A 24,708-nucleotide genomic window follows, 5' to 3' on the forward strand; every position below is an offset into this window, starting at 1 on the left:
ACATTGGAAAAACACATGAAGGGAAAATAAAAAATGACTAATTGGACTTGAGGCTCAGGAGAGCCAGGCACACGGTTTGGGGATTTCTGTCCCTGCTCCTTGCCTAGTGTTTGGAGAACATGGTGACTCCTGTGCCTTACTGAGAATCTCCACATGGATTTGTCTTTGCAAGCAAAAAGAACACAGTAAGGTGCTGGTTATCCTCGAGGGCACAGGAGCCCTTGTACCTGCATCAGTCTCATTTTGGCCTTGCAGGAATCATGGCAAGGGAGGACACAGGCAATGCGATCTACTAAGGGCAGGTGATGTGAGAGAGCAGACCCCATACAGAGACTGTTCAGCCTGTGCTTGAGACGTGTGGCTCCACAGAAAGCAATGCCAGTGGTGGGAAAAGGCGCTTTACTCACATCTGCAACTCGCAAAAACTCTTGATGATGTTTTAAGATGCTGTCAAGAAAAAGGAAAACACCAATGCCCAGCTGTGCCACGTGAAGGCGATGGATGTGATCCAGGGAAATGGTCAGCTGGGTCTCAGCTGCCAGAATACGCATCCTCCAGTGGGTAGAGGGGGGCGGTGGGCTGGTTGAAATGTCTCTTCTAAACAGGGAAAAAATGAAGAAGGTAATTGCAGCAGCCGCTCGACGCTGCGCTGAGTGGTGGGGAGCTGCTGGGCCAGGCGGCGTGCCACCGAGGCAGCCAGGGAGACGGGCTGTGTCAGCGGCTCTCCCGCTCGGCCATCCATCTTCCTTGTTTGTTCAGACAGGAGCTTCAGCGGGGCGTGTGTCAGCACGTGGAGGTGCAGCATCTGGCACTGCCGGGCCGGAGCCCTGCGCTGCCGGCACAAAAATAGTAACGGCAAATCAAGTGCTTGGCAATTTAAATAGGCTAAAAAAACACAGCCTCTCAAAGCTGGGAGCAGGCACAGATGAAAAGAGACAAAAAAAAAAAAAAAAAAATTGAAGGGGAAAAAGAATGAAAGAGGAAAAAATATTGCAGGCGAAGGAAGGATGTGAGAAAGGACTGGTTAGATCCCAGCGCATCCCAGCCAGAAGCATCTCCGAGTGCTCAGTGGTGGAGTTTCTCTCAAAGGATGCTGGGAGATGTCACGCAGGGAGCAGTGCCTGTGCACAGTATTTTTCCACAGCCCTTGAAGAGCCCCCAGGCTGGCTCCATCCCTGGAGCTGTTGTCCTGCCCAGCAGGGAGTCCCCAGTGGCGTCAGTGAGGCAGGCAGGGTCCAGGCATTTTTCTTCAGATCCACCTTACACAGTATAATTCAATGTGAAAGACCACCGAAGGGTGCAACAGGTGAGGGAAAGGTGGGTCATGAAGACTCAATCACAGATCACATCAGTGCTGAACATATTTCAGTGCTGCATTGCTGGTTTTTGATACACATTATTTTCCAGGAATGCATGATTTGCTCTGGTTGAGCACACCTGAAGACCCAGCACCTTGCTTTTGGCCATGCCCCATTCCAGATGCTTTGGAGGAAGGTGGAAAAAGAAACAAAAAATCAACATTCACCTGGCCAACTGTGTAACTGAGGAGCTGAAAGACTCCCCTGATCTGCCACCGAGATGGAAAGTGCTTGTCTTTTCTATCTGTACACAGCTATTGAAAAGCTGGATTCCAGACTCAGGGAGTCAAGCCCAGCCTTAAGAGGCAAAATGCTTTCTCCCAGACTGGTCCTGGGCTTTGTGACCCTGCTGATCCATCCAAGGAGGGTCCATAGTTTGCTTTCATGGAGCTTCTCAATCAGCATGAATTTTGCAGTCCTTTAGTTTTTCCCTTTCAGGATTGGTATTCTGGGCATCAAGCTCAGACCATTTGCATGCTAATTCAACCACATGGCTGAAAAGATGCATGTGCTTTTGCCCTCCTCAGCTGTCCCTTTGAAAGCAGCCCTGGAGAAACAGGGGTCCCACCATTTGGGCAGGCACCAGCCCTGGAAAAGCTGCTGCTGCCCTCAGACTCATGCCTTGTGCATCAGCTTCACCACCGGTAATTCTGCTCCTGGGACGGATGAGTCACTTAGTGGTGGGAAGATGAGTTGGAAACCCCATCCCTTTGGTGGCAGGGGGATGTCAGCCCAAACCAGGCTTCACAGAACCACAGGACATGAACCTGAGTTGCCCCAGGGCTGGAGAGTGCTGCAGCTGCAGGGATCTTAGGCATGCAAGAGAAGCTGTGTCCCAGGTGAAGGTGCTGCCCGTAGCAAGGAGGAACAGGCAGGATGTGTGGGGAAAGGAAAGTATGGGCAGGCTGCAGTAGCCCTTGGAGAGGCACAGGGCAGCTTCTCCCTGCCGGATATCTCCCCTTCCTCTCCACCTCAGTCACTAGCAAGATCTTTCCAAAAGCTCTGGGAGGTCCCTGTGAGGACTTGAAGAGTGCCCAAAGCGTTTTTAAACATCTGGTTCACTTAAAGCCCCAATACATCCACCACCCCAGCTTGGGTCCGTGAAAATTCCCCCTCCCATCCCTGTCCCAATCCCTCCGACATCCTTCCAAACCACTGTTCCCCTGCAGAAAACTGTCAGTCCTTAAGGCCACAGATGTGACAGGAGCTGGCTAAAGTGATGCTACAGCACCGTGTCCCCAGGACACATCCCTTTCTTTACACACATTCACGCTGGTGAGGCAGAGAGCCCGGTCATTCTTGGCTCTCCCTGCTTGCCCAGGGAAGTTGACTGGGAATGCAGACTGTGGGAGGAAATGACAATGTTCATTGTTTGGATTAAATATTTTTCTTGGCCCTCTTTCTGTTGCAATGTCTTTTATTTTATTTTTCCTCCCCGCCTTGACACCCCAAGCACATTCACTTTCCTTCTCTCTTTTTGGAGGCTCTTTGGCACAAGAAGGAAATCAGCTCTGAAAAACAGAGAGGGACAGAGAGGGAACAGGTCTGGCTTATGCTCAGAAAGTTTTTGGGATGCCTTTGTGCCCTGAGCCACCCTGAGCAGTGAGCAAGGTCTACCTGGCCCATTGTAAAGAGGGAAGCAGTGTGAGCACTACCCAGAGGAAGAGACCTCTAGAAATTTGGAAACAGGAACCTGGGACCAAGTGGCCTGAAGAAGACAAAAAAAAAATCCTACAGACTTAATGCTTCATTGTCCAGTTTCTGTCCCCTGAGCCGTCCCTCTGCTCCTTTGGAACTCTGGCATCTGTCCCTCGGAGGTACTTGCCTGTTGCACGGCTTGTTGGACACATCATGGACCTGCCCCATCACCTCAGACACAGACAGAAAGCAAAATAGAGAAAATCCAACTCCTTCTGAGCCTGCTGGTGAACCTGAGCCACTCATCAGCTAAGCATGCAGATTGTTTATACCACATCTCAGGTCTCCAGAAATATCTGTTCCAGCCCCAATGTCTTCTTTCCAAGTCTCACTACAGAAACAGAGGCTTGCTGCTTGAGACCATTCTCTATGTACCTGAATGAACACTTCAGGGAAGAGGTGGTAGGCTGGAGGGGTGTGATGTCCTGCTGTCTCATTTCAGCTCATGGACCATCACTGGTACTACCATACCACCTCCCAGCAGTCTTGGTGTGGAGCTTTAAGGTGTTCTTCAGGACACTGGGGTCCCTTGGACACGGGTTTCCTGCAAACAGCTGGGCCCATTTGAAGCAGTCTGTGCTGAGGTTGTGCAGGATTGGTGTCTGTAAGGGGGATGCAGTGCACAGAGGCTCCAAAGGCTGCTGTCAATGGCCATCCTGGGAGAGCAGGTCCTTGCCTTCACGGTGCCTGAAAGTGCTTCTCTCTCCCAGGCCAGGATTTGGCTTGGACACACTTCTGTAGAAGTGAACATGTGGCATTTTGGACCCCTGGGTGAGGATGTGTTTCATTATCCCTCTGCACTCTGCTGCTCAGAGACCTCATGTCTCAGCAGAGTGCCATCTGGAAAGGTCTTGGCACAGTCCAAGGACAAGAGGGAAGAAAGGGATGAAATGCTCGTGTAGATCACCACATCACAGCAGGTCTTTGCTTCCATCTAAACATCCATGTCTATGATCTATTTATGATGAGTTCCTCAGCCTTGTCCTTTTTACACCCTGATCTCAGTGCTAACAGAAGAAGAACAGGGAGAGAGGAGCAGAGGAAGTTGCTGTGTGTCAATAGTGCTCCTGGCAAGCCTGGTGGCTCACCAATTCACAGGGATACTGCTGGGACACACAAGAGAAGGCAGGACTTCCCGTGCCATGAGCACCAGCCTGCCATCCTGCCCTCAGTGGCTCGCCTGCTGCATGGATTAGAGCCCTCAGTGGCTCTCCTGCCAAGCCATTTGTGCAAAATATGTTACAGGATAGAACGGGTTATGGAAAACAAGCCTTGAAAACCACAAGGGCCTCCTGACCCACTTGTATCTGATTTCTGCCAAGTTCTTGTTACAGATCTTAAACAGAAAGAAAAACAATGTACAAGGGATGAAGGAGCTGAAGGGGAATGAATATTCGTGTTGGAAGAGCAGTTGGCTGGGCTATGCTTGGGGATGTTTATTATCAGAAACGACTCATTGATTTTTATTTCAGCGGGTGCTTTCAGTGGTTTTCCACTCCGTCTGTACCACTGGCTGCACGACTGTGACTGCTGGGAGGGGAAAAAGTGGGACGTGGATAGGGATGAGGGGAAGGCACCTGAACTGGAGAGGGCAGAGAGGCAGCCATAGGTCAGCACATCCCAAGTGCAGGGCTGCTGGCACAATGTGGCTGGGGAAGCTCAGGCTGCTCACACCTCCCTGGGGCTCCACCACTATTGCTGGGTGCTGGAGCCCTACCCATGCCAAAAGACCCTCCATTTTTTGGGGTCCTCTGAGCCTGACCCTGCAGGTAGGGGAGGGGCACCTGTCCCTTGTGTTTGCACCATGCTGCTGTGATAATTTTATTTCCCTGTGCTTTGTCTCTTATGATGCTGCTACAATCACACTCTATGTGTGTGCAAGGGAAAGAGATCTTCTCACTGTTTAGGAAAAGCACACCTCAGCTGAGATTTTTAGAAGATGAATAGATTTCTTTGGGATCATCCCCTGGAAGACTATATCCCATGCTGAGCAGCCCACACTGCCCATGCCAAAAGCAGCAGAAAATGTACCCAGCACGTATGTAAAGAGCTCCTCATCTCGCCTTCCACCTCAGCAGCATGAAGGGCTTTGCCTTCACCAGTCAGAGGTCAGGTCTGATGCAGAAGTCACCACTACCTGCAATCCTTGCTCCTCATGCTCCCCCACCATCTGTACAAGCTTCATTAAACAGGGTGGGAGGTACAGCACTGCCTGGTCCAAGAGAGAAGAAAGATGTGTGAATCATGAGAGGGTGACAAAATTCTGGTCACGCTGCTGTAGTTGCTCTAGAGAGTTTCCTGGTACAGCTGGGGTGCCTGTAGTCCTTATTGCCTTAAGCCTCAGAAGTACAGAAGACAATCTTTCCTGGAGCAGTTTTGTGTGTTGAGTTTTGCCATGGTACAAAATGTGAGCCCCACAAGTCTGGGATGAGTGAGAACCAAGGATCTCCAGCCCCAGTGGTACTGAGGAGCAGAGGCAGCTGGAGCCCAGTTACAGTGCTGTCCCAGGGAACATCACATGAAAGAACAGCAGATTTTAGGTGACACTTCCCACCATCCTTATTGCATACACCTTCCAGAGGGTTAATTCTGACTGAGAAATGCTGGACATAAGCCACAGATGTGCCAAGTGAGGGTTTTGTGCATGCTGGTGGGAAGAGCTAAGGCTCCTTCAGGGTCCTTCACTACCTGTTGGATCAAGAGACTCAGGAACTACTTGCAACCACAAATACACTTCAGTCCCTATTTAATCATTTCCATTGTAATACCTCAGGAAAACCACAAAACAGAGAACAGAGTAATGTTTTATGATTGTGATAACATGACCAGCAACATGAGAGGGCAGCGAGACCTCGTCCTCATGCAGGGGAGACCTGAGAAATTCCCAGCAGCTCATGCTCACAACAGTGTTCTGCTCTCTGCCAATCTTCATCCAGAGCATGAAGCAGAGACCTCAAGTCAAAGTCCATTGCAATTAACCCTTTGCTACCTGCACACAATGACATGAAGCTGGAGGTGAGAAGGAGGCCAGCATGTTGCACAACGTGTTGGCTGCCCAAAAAAACCTGCCCAAGTTCACTCTGGTCACTGCAAGAGCAGCCTCACTTTCCCTGAGTGCATTTGAGCAGGACAGTGGTGGTTACCCTGTCCTGTGAATAACATTGGGTAAACACAATGATGATGAAATAAGTGAACTTTTGCACCTAAACCACATCTACAATGTGAAGCACAGGAGCCCCTGTGGTGGGAGACAAAGGGTGAAGGTGTAGGGCATCGCACAGACGAGGAGGTGCTCTATAGCAGCTATGCTCATGCACAGACTGCTTTGGACTGTGGCAGGAGCAGTCCAAGGGAGCAACCTGGATCTCTGTACATGGCTGTCTCTTCCTCTGAAGTCAACAGTCTCACTTGCTTTTGAGCACAGGAGGATGATACATCAGAGGTGATCACCTTGGGATGGCTTTGGAGAACGTGACCCAGATGCTGCAAACACCTCCCTCACAGCAAGTCAAACACACCACCGAGACCAAAACCACCTCCTCCCAACCCATGGTGGAGAGGAGGTGTTTCTCTCCTCCTCCACTTGCCTCTCCTGACAGCCCCAAGCCCCCTCCCTTGGTGCCGCCATCTGTTTTTCTACTGATGGCAGGGGACGAGATGTTCCGCTGGCCCTCGAAAGGCAAAGCGCGCTCAGCGCTAACTCGAATTCCTGACGGGCTCCTGGAAGGGTTTGCACCCCTCCCTGCTTCCCTCCCTCCCTCCCTGACGTACGTGCCTCGCTGCTCCGGCACTGGGGAACTTGGCAGGGCACAGCAAGAGAGCGGGAGGCAGATGGATGACCAGATTAACGGAAAGAGAAGGGAGGTGGGGAGAGGAGCGAGAGGGATGAGCAGGCAGGCTGATCCACCGCCAGCATGGGATAAAGATGCGGTCCCTCTTCAGGGAGGGAGGGAGAGTCCCTCTAATGCCATTGCACGGTGACCTGGACTTTCCAATGTGAGGCAGAGCTCCAGATGGAGCTGGGAGGGTTGAGCCTTGGCTACTGCTCCCATGCCCCGGCCTGAAGTGACTCCACCAGAGAGAGACAGTACGAGCTGCCAGGTGGCCTGGATTTCTGCTGTGTAGGGTTGCTCCCCTCACTGTGGCATCCAGAAGAGAAAACTTCCAGATCCAAAACACACTTGGCAGTCGGTGGGGAGACAATGGAATCTCCAAGGGGTGACTCAGACCTGAGGTGACATGGACAGTCCACTGGAACAGCATTTCACTGCCCAATGATGGCAGAGTCTGGGCTCTTAAAGGAGGTGTCTCCACTGAAGGGTTTCTATGAAATGAGAGGGAACCTGGGACCGATATGACCCGTGGACATGGCAAATGAAGCTGAACCATGTGTGTGTAGGGGGCTACCATGCAGTGAGGACAGAGTACAGGTTATATTCTTTCTCTACCCTGCTCCTGCTGTGATGCCTCCATACCCACAAGAACCTCTGAAAACTGCAGAGTTCTTCACTAGGAGGAGGGCAGAGAAGGATAGGAATGAAGATGGAAGTCAGCACAGATGAGGCAGAAACAACATTCAGAGTATTCTGTGGTCAAATGGGGAGACTGGTGACATCTCCCTGCCAGTGCCAAGCAGCAGCTCCCAGAGCAATACTTTGAAGCACTTTCAGTAAGAGTTACTCTTTACAGTGAGACAATGACTACCATGAAGCTCATGTGGGGAAAAAAGTTAATCTGGGAAAATTTGGATTATTGGTCCAACCTTAACAGCTTGCAGCACCATAGGAGGAAACCCATGGAAAAGAATAAACCAAGACATGTATGAGAAGTGAGGAGAAGGAAAACAGGGATGAGGAGTAGGCTGGGAGCTGTATCAAAAAGGAGAGCATTAGGGTGAAAGAAACTATCTGAGGATGAATCTTCATTAGTGCTACAGTGATTGACTGTGACCTTAAGAATAGGTCTGCCCTGATGGAACTGCTAACAAGGAAGACACTGTTCCACAGAGGAGGATCAGGATATCTAACAAATAGTTAGATGACCTGAAGGACTAGAGAGAGAAACAAGATGACATTCTCTTGTATAAAATTGAAGGCAAGCTCTTGTACTGATAGCAAAACATCTGCTGTTAGCTTGGTGCTCATCAGCTGGAAACAAAGGAGGAAGAGAAAGATCTGGGTGTACTTGCTGACCTCAGGATATCTGAACTGCCAGACTGATGCAACTGCAGAAACAACAGATATAGTCCTGTGTCCCATCAAAGAGACATTTCCAGCACAAGGAAGCTTTATGCAGGGCTTTGGTGAGACCTTGGATGGAAGAGTATGTACTGACTGCTTGGTCATTCCTGATGAAACAATAATTGAAAGCAGAAAAAGCATTTAAAAGTCTACAAGGGTGATGAAGAACATGGAATCTCTCCATCTTCTGGTGGGACATAGCAAGATTTTGGCTTGATTAATCTCCTGTGTGCCAAGAGTCCTGCCTGGGACTGCTTTCTAAGAGTAAAGGAGGGTGACAAGCACATAGGAACAGAAAGCTCATGCTGGCTGTGAGCATGTTTGGGTGGTTGATAAGAACACAGTGACTTACACTGGGACTTCAGGTACTCAGTGTGTCTCTTTCACACAAACACACACAAACTGGCATTTTTCATCATTCCTTATGGAATCTCTCACTGAACACACAGAGCCAAGGTGAAGCACAGGAGCCACAGAGGAGAAAACACTAGGGTCAGTCTGGTGTACCTGAGCCTAAGGGAGAGGCCTCACAGTTGTGGCAGCTTTATGTTACCTGAGCTGCACAGGAAGGGAAGAAGAAACACCTCACACTCCATTGGCTTATTTTTTGAAAGGACCTACTCCCAGAGAGCACAAGAAATTCTCTCTTGCTAGCAGAACCACCACAGAGACAATCACTCAACCATCTGGTCTGCTCTTCCACTTAAGCCATCGCATTTCAAACACATTACCCCAGGTTTGTGCTAAAAGATGTGGTTTAGAAGACACAGAGCTCCCAAAATGTCAGAGGATCACTAACTTCTGGTACTCAATCACCAAACACCTCTCAGGCACACAGCACCTCATTCCCCTACTCCTTCTGTCTGTGTCTTGGAGTAGACATGCACAACACAGCATAAAATTTGGGAAATAATTGCTGCACCTTCTGTAGACCATGAGGTTTCCTTCCTGGGGACGTGCCCCCTGCAACATTGCCCTTTCCCCCACACTCCAGTTGACAAAGAGCTGAGCTCAGCAGAACAAGCAAGGAAAAGCAATCATTCGCATTGAAATGAGCACAAGAAAAAAAATACAATCAGCAAACCCCAAAGCTATTTTTGGTGTGCAAACTCCATTTACATTTTCCTTTTTGGTAAAAATCCCAAATTTTCAGCATACAACATTCCAAAATTTCCCCCCTTTTTCCTTTTATCCTCAATCATAATAACAACTAGTGCTTGACAAAGACTGCCTATTTTTAATTTCCTTTGTGAACTGACTCCAGGCTGCCTATGATTTTCTCCTGCCTGGTCATTATTCAAATCTAAATGAGTGGCTAACCAATTTCTGCAAGGAATTCTTTGTCTGCAGATTCTTCAGAAGCAGTTTGTTTTGCATATACAAGGCTGGAAATCCTGATTGTTTGATTTGGACAGGTGAGTCACACAGGGCTTTTCTGGACCTGTGTTACTCTAGAACTGCGGTTCTGGTTAGGGAAATATTCCAGCTTGGAGTCAGCTCAGGCTTTTGGGGGATACCCCTTGCCAGTGAAATCCTTTTGCTAGAATATTCTGCCGGAGCTGGCCAAAAAGAAGCAGGCAAGGAAGGAAATGGGTTATTGTGCAGCTCTTGCTCCCCAGCACCATCCTGGATGTGGGGACTCTACCCAAGGATGTTCCTCTGCTGTCTCCACTCATCCAGCAAGCCTTGGCCCAACTTGAAGCAAACATAAGGGCAAAGCTGTCTGGTGTGTGCTGGAGCAGGTCTTCACTGCCTGGAGCTCTCCTGCAAGGAGCAGGCAGCTTGTGCTGGGGACAGGGAGGGCTTACCTCACACGACTGGATGCAGTGAATGACAGAGGGGTCGGGATACCACCGCAGCCTGCCCGTGCACACGATGTTCTGGGAGAGAAGGGAAAAAGCAGCACTTAGGCGAGGTGGATGAGGCAGGGAAACAGCCAGCAGTGCTTTCTGGAGCTAAAGGGTCTCCTGCAGCACTGCCTTACTCACTGTGGGGCAGAACAGCACTGACACTCCCAGGACCCTCTTGGCACCTGTTGAGACCCTGCAAACCCAGGGTAGCTGCAGCCAGGAACCCACAGATCAGGGCACACTGCATGTGTGTGTGTGTATATGGAGATGTATATTGGTTGGAGCTGCTGATCTTGGAAGTCTTTTTACAGCCTTAGTGATTCTATAATTCTATATTGATACAAAACTGGAAGAGGACAAAGGGAAAGGACAAGGACTACCTGAGAAATGGGTTTAGCTGGCAGTGTCACCATAATGCCTGACTTGGCCGGGAGCTGCCACTGGGGGTAAGTCACAAGGGGCTGGATTCTACCATCATCTCTCTGTGTGATGCTGAATTCACCAGCTGGTCACCACTCAGTGCCTAGAATGGGCTCAGTGATCCCTGCTCAGGCTCTGAAAACTGCATCCTGGGAGGACTCATCTCCCCAGACCTGACTTGAAGTAGATACACCGGACTCACGGTCACTCTGAGGTTCTCAGTGGTATTTACAAACTCAGCTGTTGCAGCCAGATGGACACAAGAGTGAGATGAGAAGGGCTCGGTTTCCCGGCCCTGGAACACACCGCCCTGCTCATTTAGCTGGGGTTTGTGGGGAACACTCATGATTACACAGGGGGAAGAAAAGCCCCACCGCACATGCAATTTCCTCCTTGTAAAGCTCAGGCAGGCTTTGAAATCTGAGGCCCCATAAAACAGCATCTGGCCTGTGAAAGTGTCCTAGGATGCCCTTCACAGCAAGGGAATTGCACATAGGGATAGGTGTGTTTTCTCCCAGCCTCTTTTGATATGTTCAGTGGCAGGAAGAATAGCTCCAGCATTCCCAGGTGGCACAGCAGCTAGGGATGGGACAGCTCTGCCCACACAGAGCAGCTGCAGGTCCTTCTGCAGCATCTTTGGTCAAGACTGTGATGAGGCTGGAGCAGGATGAGGTCCTGGCCCTCCTTGGCCAGCACAGGGAGAGCAATCCCAGAGAGCCAGCCTAAAGGGGCAAAGACTGGGGAATTCCTGAGCCCACCAATTCCTGCTCAGCCAAGAGAATGTGTGCATCCCAACCCCACGGAGTTGCTTTGTAAGAGGCTGTTGTGCAACTCAGATGCCATTTTAGCATACTCAGATTAATATATTCTTATTCCAGGCTGGGAAATAAGGGCAGAGAGAAAAACCTGCTCAGCTGTGGGATGCAATGAATCAGAGCTGAAAGCAAAACAGGCCTGTGCCTTCTCTGAGTGGCCCCTGCAGTTCCTGGTGTTGTTTGCCCCATCCTCCCCATCTCGTGGAGCATGGCAGCTCCCGGGAACAGCAAACTGTTGGAGGCTTGGGGGAGCCAAGTGGGGAGCGGAGACAGAAGGCAGGACAGAGAGGAAAACAAGATGGTCTAGGGAGAGAGCTCCTGGCAAAGGACAGAGCTCCTTCTTAAAATAGTGTCTCCTCTCCCTCCTCCTCCTCTCTGCAAAATGCCTCCCTTGCACGAAAGCCTGCAGTGGTGGTGAAAGGGAAGCCGAACACCACTGCCTCAACGGGCCAAGCCATCCGATCCCTCAAAGGCAAGGACTCCTTCCAAGGCTCGTGCTTAACCATCCCACATGCCCCAGGCATCCTCACCCCCCCGGCACCGCCCGCCGTGGGTCTGATTCAAGGCAATGCACAGTAGTATCCACAGGCATGATGCTGGGCCTCCTGCGGCTTCCCAGGAGGAGGGGAAAGCATTTGGATGGGAGCACTGGCTCCTGGGAAGATTGTTTGCTTTTCTTTGTTCCACCTCCTTCCTAATACATCTCGTTTTTATTTTAAGAAATATTACCCCGGTAGAGCTGCTTTTTGGTAAAGCTGTGCCACGAGGATCCAAACTATTCGAGCTATTTGAGCTGCTTTGCCTACAAAATGAGTAAGAGGTGGGGAGGGAAAGGCTCCCCTGTTCCAGCAGCAGAGGCACCTGGCTGGCCAGCGGGTCCTGGCAGCTGGAGACACCTTTCAGCTGACAGTGCCCTGCCTCTTCCTTGGCAGGGGAATGCCTGCCTAGGATTGCATCTCTGCTGCCAGGTAACTGGGGACCCAGGCTTACACTGTGCCAGAGCCAGCTTTTGCTCTCCCAGCACACTGGCTGACAATAAACAGTAGCTTAATGGGTTTAGGCACACAGCACATCCTGAAAAATCAGTGGGATTCTTACATTAAACTTCATATATTGTGGTATCATGCAATTCCTTGAAAGCTGGCTTGGGAGCTGATTACTACGCTGAACTTTGGTATAGGAGAGCAGGAGTAGTAGCATCTACTACTTGTCCTTACAAGTCTTACCCTTCTTCACCTGAGGCAGAGATTTTGTGTTAAAACACTCTGGAGATGGAGAGGGAGGGAGGAAAAGAGGGATGTTCCTTCTCTGTGCTGCCAGCAACCCCTCCACTAGAAGAATTAGTCTCCTCTTTTACCTGGACTCTGGTGGGCTGCAGCCAGTGATCCATTGTCTCAGCAGTGACATTTTTGGGCAGTATGACGGGGTCACTGGGAGGAATGACACAGGAAGGAATGCACACAGCACCTGTGGGAGGAGGGAGAGCTTTGAGGGCCTTACCTGGAGCCAGACATCGATGTCCTGTAGGATGTCACCATTAATGGTAGAGACAGATGTAGAGGGGACCTTTTTCCTCCCAGCCTGGGATAGCAATTCCTTTCCCAAACCCTGAATTATCCAAGAGCCTACAGGAGTTGTGCCCAGTTCTCTTCTCTCAGATGAAAGGAAAACTGAACACAACCTAAGACAAAGATTCCAACCCTGATGGCAGGACATGGGACCCAGCATGAAAATAAGTCTGGCCTGGATGTTATATGATGTTTGCTGACGTGTTAAGAAGTGTCTAATTTTTCTACCACAGAGAATCCCCACCGCCTTCCCATGACCCAAAAAGAAAAAAAGCTGCAAAAATCACCTTGGAAAAACAAGTGGGATCCCAGTCCAAATCCTAGCCTCACATCAGGTCTGTCCTGAGTTTAACCTCAGTAGTCCCTGTCATTAGACTGTCCTCAGCCTGGTTTGACCAGACTGGGATGACTGGTGTGTTTGCTTCAGAGTAATAGGGGCTGAGCTCAAGCATCCTACCCAGAGAGATGCCAGACCAGATGAGCAGCCATGGCTGAGTGCTGCTGGCTTTCCTGAAAGCACAAAGCAACCAGGTCCTGCAGACAGAAATGGATGATGCGGTCCCTCCTCTGGTGAAAGTGCCCTGTTACACTCAATTGTCACTGCAGCTTTTATGGCTTTTATTTAGGACTTGTCACATTAACCCTGCAAACAGCAGCGGTAGCAGCAAGTGGAGAGACCTCAGGAAAGATGGAGGGCTTACAGATCAGGAAAATGTGCGAACAGCTGGGTTTGCCCTAAAGACAATCCCTGCTGCTTCTGAAAAGAGAGATTCTTAATGCTGGAGACAGCTTTAGATTTGGGTCTTGCCCAAGAGTGCAGGCAGGGTGAGCACAAGGCCAAAACCACCCCTAGCTCTGTGTTTATAAAGATCATGGAAGATTAAACAGGACTTTTTTTTCTGTTAAGTGGGGATTGGTACAGGAAGAGTCTATCTATAGTCTATTGTGACTATCAACTCTCTGGGATGACTGAGTCAACACAAAGTTTGGTTTTCTGTTTGGTTTTCATCTTCCCTCACCTATGCCATGCCCCTGCTCACACTTGTACTCCACGAAATTCAGCTCTGGGGGTGGTGGGCAGGTGCCCTGCAAGCTCTCACACAGTTTGAACTCCTCTGTCCACAAGCCCTCCTTCGTGCAGACGATGGGAACCTGCAAAGCAGAGGGACAGCAGCTGGTGTTACTTGCCCTGCCTGTCCACTGCCCATCTCTGGGGCAGCACTGTGCGAGGACACCCCTCCCACCAGCCACGTCCAGAGGAAAGTTCCCCAAGGCAGCTGGGCTGCAGCTGTCTGGTCCAGCCTATGTGCACTGTCCACAAAGCCAATTCCTTCCCAGCATCTGCTGGATCCCACCAGAGGGAATCAGCTACACTTCTTTTGACAAGAAGTGTTCCCTTTCCAAGCAGTGATAAGATACCTGGGTGGGAGGGCTGGCAGGCAGCAGCCTCCATGCCCAGGGAAGCTCCTTGGTGAGCACAACCGCTACAGCAAGCTTGCCCATCATCCCAAGTGAATGCTTTCACAGCAGCTCTCAAAACCTACTGGAAACCCCCTACTTATGCTTTCTGACTTCACACAAGATAAGCCAGCTTATTTAGGACCACTGCTTTCCAGGAGCAAGTGAGCATCCCCAGGCAGTGCTGCACCTTGCGCCATGTATGGGGCCCAGCAAGACCAGCTTTGGGCTTGTAGAGGGGCTGCTCCTTGGTGGTTAAAGGGTATTTGGCCTTGGGGATAGGTCAAACTGTTGCAGGGCCCCTGCACAGCAGGGCACAGGGAGCCCTGCACTTTGTAGATGCTCTGAAACACAAGGTGTGGTCCATGTGTGCCTCCCCCCAGCCACTCACCTGCTGTCCCTGCTGCTCGCAGTTGAGGACACACTGGCTGTCCAGCTCGAAGCCCTGGGTGCAGTTGTACATGCCCTCAAAGACGGGGGGCGGGGGCTTGCAAACCACAGGGACACAGTGTCCCTCTTCCCACTGCCCACTCTCCAGGCACTGGACCTTCAGGAACTTCCTGGGGAAACACAGACACCAGACTGGCCTGCAGAACCCCAAACACTGCACCCTGGCTGCACCAGGCATCCCACAGATGTCAGGAGCAGACTGAAAACATCTCTCCTGGAGCACAATCATTCCCCCCTCTGTGTAGGACTTTCCCATACCATACAATCCCTCACCATGGCCACATCTTCCAAAGGGGCACCCCAAGCTTAACCAAGACCTTTTCTTCTCCTCCCTGGGGGGATTGCACTGGTCTAGGAGCACTTGATGCATTTCCCTTGCACTCACCACCACGCTGCTCCCCACCTCTTGTGGTGCCCCTAAACCATTCCTCCCACAGTCCTTGCAGGTCCTGGTCTGCTTTGCCCCACAGCCAGTAGCTGCATACTTTGCTGGATGGAGTTTACCTCCACCAGTAAATCCTCTGGCCTGTGCCCAGCTACTCCTGAGGCTCCTCTTTGTACTCCAGCCAGATCTGTCAATCCTGCTCTCGCCAAGGGGCTGCCGTGCTGCAGCAGACCAGTACCACCCTATGCTGCTAAAACAGCCCAGACACGAGCTACTTGCCAAGAAAAGAAAGCAAGAAAAAGCGCAGGAGTGGAGCCCACCCACTTTTCAGTCTCCTGTCCCTGGCAGTGATAGAGACACCACATCTTTTACACAGAGACATCAAAACTGGTGAGGCATCAGGCTGGCCAAGCACTGCTCTCTCAGCAGAGGACACATCACTGCCCTGATGGGCTTTACCAGAGTCAAGGCTGATTGCTCCATCCTTAATGAGACTTTTCCCCCCACTCCTGTCCCCCTTTACTAGGCAGCACACTGCAGCTGCCTGCCCCTGCCCTCTCCCACCACGGGTGCCAGCAGGCAGGGCTCCAGGCGCCACGTTAGGGAGTTTATAGCCTGCCACAGGTATGTGGAGGGGGCCACCAGGGGTTAGAGAAACCCCTGGGGGAAGGCACTAAATTGCCCCTTGTTCTGAGAGGCAGCAGACAGAGTGTGAGGCCACCCATGTGCCCCTTAACACCTGGTGCAGGGTCGTGACATTGTGTGGGGCCACCCAGCTGTGCCTCCACACATGGTACAGGGTCGCACAGCCTGGAGAAGCAAGGGGACCCCATTTGCACTCTGCTGCCAGAGCAGGGGTGTCCCCTGTCAGATTTCTGCTGGGAACTCCTGGATGAGACATTTTAGAGGTTTTTGCAGCATTCTAGTATTTTAAAATATTTGCAGCTCTTGGAGAGTCCCCTTCTGCCTTCAGAAATCAGGGATCTGTTTTTTCTCAAGACTGTATAAAGGGACAGTGGGTTTCTCCCAGGGTGAATGCAGGCTCCAGCAGGTAACACTGAGGCAGGCAGGGTAGGGAATGGGATGTAGCAAGTTCACTGGCACAGAGCTGTGTACAAATCTTCCCTCCAGCCCACCTGAGAAGCGAGGATGGCTGTGATGTGAGCACCTGAGCACCTCCAACCTGAGGGCTGCCACAATATCACCCCTACAGCAGCAGCCTTGAATTAACTAAGGGAACTGCAGTCATGAAGTATTTCAGAAAGCTGGTGAGGAGGAGGGACTCTGGATGCCATTGTAGGCATCTGTGGTTTCAGTCCATTCCTCATTTAATTTTCTTGTTTGCCTTCCCTTTCCAAGAGGGTGGTAGTCACTGCCTTGCAAACATGTCCCCATCAGACTTTGCCTTCTCCCAAATATTACTGAATGCTTTGCCCTGCCCAAGTTTAAAGCAAAGGCACATGCCAAGAGGTACTAATCCATGTTGGATGTCCAGCTCCACAAGCAGCATTTTCCCCTTCTTGAACTTCCTGGCTCCTGACCCAGCTGCCAGACTTGGAAAGGGTAAAGCACTGGGGGTTATGGAGATAGACACAAACTGCTAGTGTGAAGTCACTGAGACAGCAATACCTCAGGCACTGAGCAAACTCCTTTAAAGACCAGGAGCACCCCAGCCACACACGACTTTCCACTGGCCACTGCACCTCCCTGTTGCTCTCCAAATCATGGCAGAGGCCCCGTGCCCAGGGAGGCCTGGGGAGATGGGTCCAGCACGGGGAGGATGCGCTGTGGCAGCTGCAGTTTGCTCAGGTGCAGCTGTGGTTTGCAGCCCCATCATCCTCACAGGGGCTCCTTGTTTTGATGTGGTGCTGCAGTGACCCCAGTCAGAGCCAGGGCCGTGCATGGCCTCTCACAGCTCTCCCCCAAACCTGCACCCCTCAGACCACCTTGCTCTGGAGGCTCAGCATCCACCCAGGGACTTCAAACACAGTTAGCCCAGGCTGACCCCAGGGTAGAGGGTGGGGTATGGACCACTCCCACATATGTGAAATAAGCAGTTCATGTGGAAGCATGGAGAAGGGAAAGGAGAAGCTTTAAAAAAAAAAAAAAAAAAAGAAAAGTATATACATAAATACATACAACTTCACAGGAACTTGAAATTTCTGGACCCACCCCCAGCTTCTTCTTCTGATCTGGGCTAGTGGCACTTCTTGAGGATTAACAAGGAAGCCAGGAAAATCGGAGTCAACCCTCCAACCAGGCCAGCCTAATGGACAGAGGAGGCAAGGGAGATGTTTGAGGCCAGCAAGGGCTGTATCTGAGGTGAAGGCACAAGCACATGCCAGGCTCCAGGAGCTGAACATGCAGGGATCCAACCATCTTCTGAGGCAGGCAGCTTGGGGGAGAGTGGGTTTGCTGTGCAGGAATGGTGACAAATGAGCCTAAAGCCTCATCTACTATGGCAGGAAACTGATGGCTTCATAAAGAATAGGGGGAAAGGAGAGATTTGCCAGTAAATTGGAAAAAAAGATGCACCAGCATGTAGGACCTGCCACTGCTGTGCTCCCTCCAAACAGCCTGGACAACCTGGGCTGTAAATGCTCAGAAATCTTAAAGGTGGAAGTGACAGGAACATGGTTGACAGCCTGGATTTTCTTTACCTGGCTCTTTGGCTCCCACAGCTGTGTGTGTTTGCCCTTTATCTGGAAGGGGCCAGATACAGGCAGAGGCAGTGAGTGCCTTTGTGCCCACAGCACGTGTGCCTGGTGCCCCTGGATTAGGCTGTCCTGCTTACCCTGCTGTGAACTTTGTTTTGTTCCCAGTCCCCAGTCTGCTAACTCCTTCCAGTCCCCATTTTCTCCTCCACATTCTTCTACCTCCTCTCCTTCTTCCATGGTCTCTGCTGATTTTGAACCTGGAGAGAAGGAAGAGGGGCCAACATCTCCGTGGAAGTTGACTGGGGACTCTGCTGGGCTCCCTTGATCTCTGGTCAAAATGCAGGCTGAGACTTTCAAATCTGCCTGAAAATACCAAAGTGGTTCTTTGTTTCATTTCCTCAAGCTAGCAGAAGGAGCTCAACCCTTCATAAAGGCAGCTTCAAGATCCCCAAATCTCTTCTCTCCAAGGAATCATGCCACATCTGGCAAGTGAAACAAGTCCCCTGAAGGGTCTGACCTTTTAGATCTCCAAACTGAGAGCATCTTCTCAACATTAGAGTGTTCCTCTAAAGATCTCCTAGCTATTATCACAGAACCATGGAATTGTTTTGGCTTGGAAGGGACCTTAAAGATCATCTTGTTCCAACCCCCCTGCCATGGACAGGGACACCTACCAGATGAAGTTTCTCCAAGCCCCATCCAACCTGACCTTGTCTATTCCTGTCAGAGATCTGCTTCAGATGACACTTCATGCTGGAAGCAACAGCAAGGCCCTTTCCCCCAGAGTATCCGACCCCTGACTTTCTGGCCAGCACTTTTCAATGCTACAGCTCTGAATGATGCTGAACATTTCTCCTTAACAGTTCAGATCTTTGTGTGATCCAGGTGGTGGGTTGGTACTGCCATGGCACAGGTTCTGCCTAAACCCAGAAAGCTCCCATCACAAAGCACAAATGCACATGTTACGTTCCCCTTGTTACCCTTACATTGGAATTAGAGTGAAGTAGCCTGGCAGCTGGAAGCCAGGCTGTTAGGTGGCCTCTCCAGGCTGATAACAGATCTCCCTTAGGAAGAATCAAAGAAGCTTTACCCTTCATGTCAGCATTGTCGCTCAGATGAACCTGCCAGCAGGAAGGCTGCGAGTTTCTGGCAGGATCTTGATTACACAATCCGTATTTCCTCAAGGATCCCTTGTTGACAAGCAGTGATTTCCCAAGGGCCTTTTTTCCCTCACCCAGGTTAACAGACAAAAGCATCTCCAGGACAACTGATTTCTTCATCCCCTTTCTCTTCCACTTAAATTGTGGGAAATTATTTTCAACTATGTCCTCAGCCCCTTCTAAGCATCCCTACTGCTCCTGCAGTAAAATTCAAATAAAACCAGAAGTGAGGTAATTGCATGAACATCTGTGTCCAGGATTATCTTCACTTGCATGGAGACAGCTGGATCCCAACCATGGTTCAGGCCTGCATAAGGTGGGCAACTCCACATGAGGAACAAAGCTAGAGCTAGAAGAATAATTCAAAAGAAGCCTGACTGTATTTCCAAGGGTGAGTTAGTTAGTGGGCATGAGGAATCCTCAGTGTCAGTCACAGATTAGGCTTGCCTTTTGCCCAATATATAGTACACATAGAAACTCTTGCTTCTTTATGTACCTAGACACCGGTATGGCACTAAACCCTTTAGCAAGGCTTGTGCTTGATGGGTTGGTGGACAACAGTGAGACAACAGAAAAAGAACACAGTTTTCTGAACCCAGAGAGACAGCAGAAGACCCTAAAAACCTGATGTCCAAATCAGCAGCTCAGACCCTACTTTCACACCAGCACATCAGGAACCTGCACCTCACCAGAGCTGGTTGCTTCCAGAACTCCCCAGCTCCTCCCTTTCTCCAAAACTGGCATGATCAAAGAGATCCCCAAATCTCTTTGATCAAAGAAACCAACCTCTCACTCTGGCAGCTCCCACCCTTGCCTTGCCAGGGCTGAGATAGCAGAAGGATTTTCAGCAATCCAGGAACTGGATGGCTAAGAGCTGCTACACCACGCCAAGGGGTTTGTACTCATGCTGAGTGCACAGCTCCTGATGAGATCGTACAATGACATTTACAAGTCCAAGGAAAGGTTTTTGCTTGGGCTGGGCCACTCACGTAAGAGTTAATCTGCATGATAGGAAAGCAATACTTTTTCTGGTTTTGTTCATGTGGTTTTTGCATTCCACCATCAGAGACGTCCGATGAAATAGCAGCAGTGACAATTGCAAAGGGGAAAACGCGATGTCAACATGCATTACGATGAAAATGTAAACCACTTTGCATGATTTTCCTTGACTTGTCTCACAGGCTGTTCAGACCCATATGGAAGTTACTCACACATCAGAGGAGCCTCAAGATCTCCCAGGGGTGATCATTTTCACCAGCAGTTGCTACAGAAGGACAGAGGGGGCCTAACTTTGCAAGCTGAGTGGATCTGTTTGAATGCCCAGTGCCTGAAAGTGCCACAGGCACAAAAGCTGCTCTAGAGTTTGCAAAGCAGTCCATGTGATCGCTGCCATAATCATCATTTGCTCAGCTCCCTTTGGCCCAAGAAATGCTCCTAGCACTGTGAAAAGCTGTTTACAGAAACCACTTCCTTCATTACTAGGCAAGAAATTTGGCAACTGCTTCCCACTGTACAACAACTCTACCCCAGAGCAAAGAAGAGATGAAGTCTGCGTCCAATTAAAACTGGAAGGGGGCATTAAACAATTAACACATAATTACCTGATCTGGGCTAGAATCAAGACTCTGGGGAGGACCCAGTCAGTGCCAGGGAATCTTTAGTGACCAAACCCAATGGGGACTTTTGCTGGAGGCATCACAGACAAAACGCTGCTTCATCCCCCAGCATCACGATATTGGCTGAGAGCAGGGCTAGCGAACCACCAGGAATTTTTTCCCGAAGCATCAGGAAAAATCTTCTCCCATTGAAATGCCAATGCTAGAGATTAAATTTAGCCAAGAGGCACAGCGGGTGAGATATTAACCCTGACAGAAGGCAGCCACTCATTCTTGCAGTGCCTCTGTTCTATGTTTTATTGCTGTTAGGAAAGACAGAAGCTGCAGGAATCTGCCAGCATCTTGTAAATGTCTAATTACCTGGGAGTCTGCAAACACTTAATTTGGTGCTTAGCTTTCACAGAGTGACAAATACATTGAAGTGCACAGGAAGATCTGCTTGTTTCAGGTTAAAGTACTTTAACACACTCGTGTGTGCAACAGCACCTGGTTCCCACCAGGTTCACCTAGACCTGGGAATGCCTCTTGTATTTCAAGAAATCTGTGAGATCAGAGCAAGCTGCTCTGCCTTCTACCTATCAAATCAGGTCTTTGAGACTGCCACTGTGCTATCACCTCTGCTCCTTGTGCACACTGGGAGGAGGAAAGAAACAGTGATAACAGACCTGCCACAGACTTACCTCTTAGGCTTGTCTGCTGTGTTCTCGGCCACGTGGTATCCAGGCTTGCACTTGTAGCGACAGACCGAGCCCACGTCGTGGCTGCCCTGCAGGCACCGAGGCACCAGGAGCCGCGCGTTGGCCACGGCTGGAGGCGCGGCGCACTCCAGCTTGCAGTATGCCTCAGGCAGGGACCAGAGACCATCCTCCAGGCAGGTGAGCCACTGGTTTGTTCCTGACCCCAAAGGAGAACAGCATGAGGGGTTACATCAGAGCCAGGAATGGAGTCCTGCCGAGGGGAGCTCAGAGCAACCAGCAGAAGTCCTCTTGTTAGGGCGTACACGGATACCAAAAGGGGCAGCAAGAACAAAGAGCACGGGCTCCATCGCCTGCTTGGTCAGGCTGAAGCAGAAAATACTTAAATGCAAAAAAAAATGGCAGGGTCAGCTTCTAGAAGCTGCAGAAAGGATCTTGGTTCTGCAAAGCTCTCCAAATATTTCCCTTAAACTTGCCCTCTTTTGTGGTGCCTCAGGATAGCCAGGGGCCTTATTGTAGGACAGCTCTCTGTTGTATTCAGCTCAGCCCACCTTCATTCTCCACAAGGGCTTTTTGCAGCTTGTCCTTAGCTATGCTGATCAAGCTGTCATACCCTACTACAGATGCAGTGCAAGATCACAGAATCATGGAATGCCCAACCTGGCTTTCAGTGTTTCCAGGGATGGAGAATCCATCACCTCTCTGGGAAACCTAAGAGTCAGGAGGATGAAAAATGCCAGAAGGACAGATGTGGAAGGCTTCACTAGTGTGTCTGGGAATTCAAACCACCCATCACTAGAGGTCTGGGTTGAGTATTACAGCCCAGCTCTTTGTTGTCCCTGACAGACCCAGCTAGATGGCTGGCCAAAACTGCACAGCTCTGGATGCTGTCAGGAAGTGCCCAGGACTACATCACCTGCATGGTGTGGATGATGGATAGTTCATTGGGAACTGATGAGCAAGAAAAAAAGCTGGACTGGAGTGAATGGGACTCTTCCTAGTGAGAGGTTTGGATCTGCATGTTTGTGGTGCAGCCAGGCTGCTCTACAGTTCCTTCAAACGTCCCTTTCTTTTTACAGAAACACTTCTGGGGACAGAGACAAGATCACATCTCTACTCAGTGCCTGTGTTCCTGATGGGTCAAGGCTGTCTCCCACCTCCAAGTGTCACACAGCCATGCCATCCTTTCCTTGTCTACTCTTAGCATTTGTTAGCATTGACAGCTTGCTTGTAAGGATGCAAGTCTTAGTGGGAACAAGCACAGAGCATGTCCCTGCCTCAGTGCCTCAGTTGTGTCAGCTGGACTGTAAGAGTTTGCCCACATGGCTTGGCAGCCTTGGCTGAGTCCATCATGCTGGAAGTCACCCCGGGGCCCACGGAGGGGATGCCTTCCCACGGAGGGAGCCCATGGCAACCTCCCAGGGACTGCAGCAGGACCAAGAGGCAGCTGTGAGTGCAAGACCAGATCAAACCTCTGCCCTCAGTTGACCAACCCAAGGCAATGGGCATCAATTCATGCAGAATTTGTGTTGTTGAGATGACACTGGTGTGCTACCCATTGATCAGCCCACACTGGGGATCTGCCACCATTCTCCCTATCATGAAATGAAACCTTAATTCTCTGCAGTTTTTGATCCTTAGATTTAATGGGGCTTTTTCTACAATAAGTAAACAATTCTCATACATTTCAGCTATAAATGTCTCCATAAAGTAGGGCACCCATTAAAATGATTTGTTGTATGCGATTTTTTCACAGCAAAGGCACTGGTGGAAACTCACAAAGTCTCAATGCTTGAAGCTGTCAAGGCAATTACCCCTGAAATCCCATCCAGCTCAGCCCTTGCATAGACAGAACAGTAGCTCTCTTTCTCTGACTTGGCTTAAAAAATTCCTGTGGCTACTGATGGAGTCGGCAGAATGAAAGCCAGGCCATGGTGTGTCTGGGTGGTGAACATCTCCCAGACTGCTCTACAGCTGTGGGCATCAGTCTCTATGGCTCTATACAGCCCTAGCCCCCTGAACCACAGGCTTTCCCACAGCCACCAGGCACAGAGCCACTGCTAGCTCTCTGAAGTCCCCTCTGTCTGCCTGCATGTTTCTTGTCTCCATCACTGTAATACTGGAGGCTGGAGCAATTATCAGGAGGGGACATCACTTACACCCTGAGGTGGATGGATAAGGGCTGCCTGCCAGGGGATGGGAGTCAGAGGGAATTATTCCTACACTAGGATGTCTCTGTTCCAGGGGGAGGGATACTCATCATTTAGGGAAGTATCTCGAGCTCAATCAGCTGGCAAATCCAGGATAAGTGAGAAATTCCAAATTCTGTTTGAACTGCTTGGGACAGGCACAGAAAGGTGGCATCAAGAAGGGCGGTGAAATGTCTTGACACTCATACCTTGAAGTTTGGCTGGGGGGATGCAGGAGAAGGAGCATCTCTGCAGGTAGGTGGTCCCCAGAGGGCAGGAGAACTCGGCATAGGACACGTGGGACTGGTCAGGGACATGGCAGTCAACAGGGTCACAAGTCACAGATCTGTCCCACTGTCCTGAACGGCACGTCAGCACCACCTCCTGCTGCAGAAAAAGCAAAGCTCCATCAGACTCCTGAACACAGTTTTGATCTACACCTCTGCCACCACAGCAGAAAGGTCCAACCTAGGTTTCAGGATGAGGAGAACTCTCCAACATTTTTCCTCTCTCACTGTGCCCCTTCTCCCCACTCTGGACAATGAATCACAAAGCCCTGATCTGTTCACAGGCAGACATGTGGGGTGTGAGAGCAACAAATGTGCCTTGGGGTAGCAATCCAGCCACTGTGCATGTTACATTGTCATGGCAGTACCAGTCCCCATTAGGGAAAAAAGGAAAATCCCTTCAAGATTCACTGAAACCTCTTGAGCTAAGCTATTTTCAGCTGTATGTCCTACAATTTCCTCCACTAAAAGATAAAGTTTTACTTCAACTGTTGTCAGAGAGCTCTTCTGTTGATAGTTTTGCCCTAAATGTACCTATTCCCTCATGCCTCAGCCCACAGACCCCATTGAAATCATATAACCTCATTTACAAATCCTACTTATACAGCCCGTCTTACTCAGCTGGGGAACTGCCCAAGATCAAAAACCACCATGTTCCCACCATTAAATATGGTCAACATATACTACAGACTTTATCAAAATTGAGTGGTGGATGGTTTGCTATGAGCAACTTGGTGTAGTGGAAGGTGCTCCTAGCCACAATGAGGGGGGTTGGACTGAGTGACCTTTTAAAGGTCCCTTCCAACCCCAATTGTTCTGTGTTTTCCATTCCCAAACTGCTAAACCCAGCCCAGCAGCCCTC

At 50.2% G+C, this 24,708-nt stretch overlaps 1 protein-coding gene across 1 annotated transcript in view; it reads right to left on the bottom strand.

The window, feature by feature from the left end:
• PAPPA2 (pappalysin 2) overlaps positions 1–24,708 on the bottom strand; it is an 88,446-nt gene that overhangs the window by 4,218 nt on the left and 59,520 nt on the right. The window contains exons 15-20 of the mRNA XM_077785293.1: positions 23,769–23,946; positions 21,356–21,569; positions 14,799–14,967; positions 13,969–14,101; positions 12,739–12,848; positions 10,105–10,176 (exon numbers count right to left, since the gene is read on the bottom strand). Coding sequence (XP_077641419.1) covers positions 10,105–10,176; positions 12,739–12,848; positions 13,969–14,101; positions 14,799–14,967; positions 21,356–21,569; positions 23,769–23,946 — 876 coding nt within the window. The remainder of the gene's footprint in view (positions 1–10,104; positions 10,177–12,738; positions 12,849–13,968; positions 14,102–14,798; positions 14,968–21,355; positions 21,570–23,768; positions 23,947–24,708) is intronic.

Source organism: Lonchura striata, chromosome 9, assembly GCF_046129695.1.
Source record: "Lonchura striata isolate bLonStr1 chromosome 9, bLonStr1.mat, whole genome shotgun sequence".
In the NCBI taxonomy this organism is placed as follows: domain Eukaryota; kingdom Metazoa; phylum Chordata; class Aves; order Passeriformes; family Estrildidae; genus Lonchura; species Lonchura striata.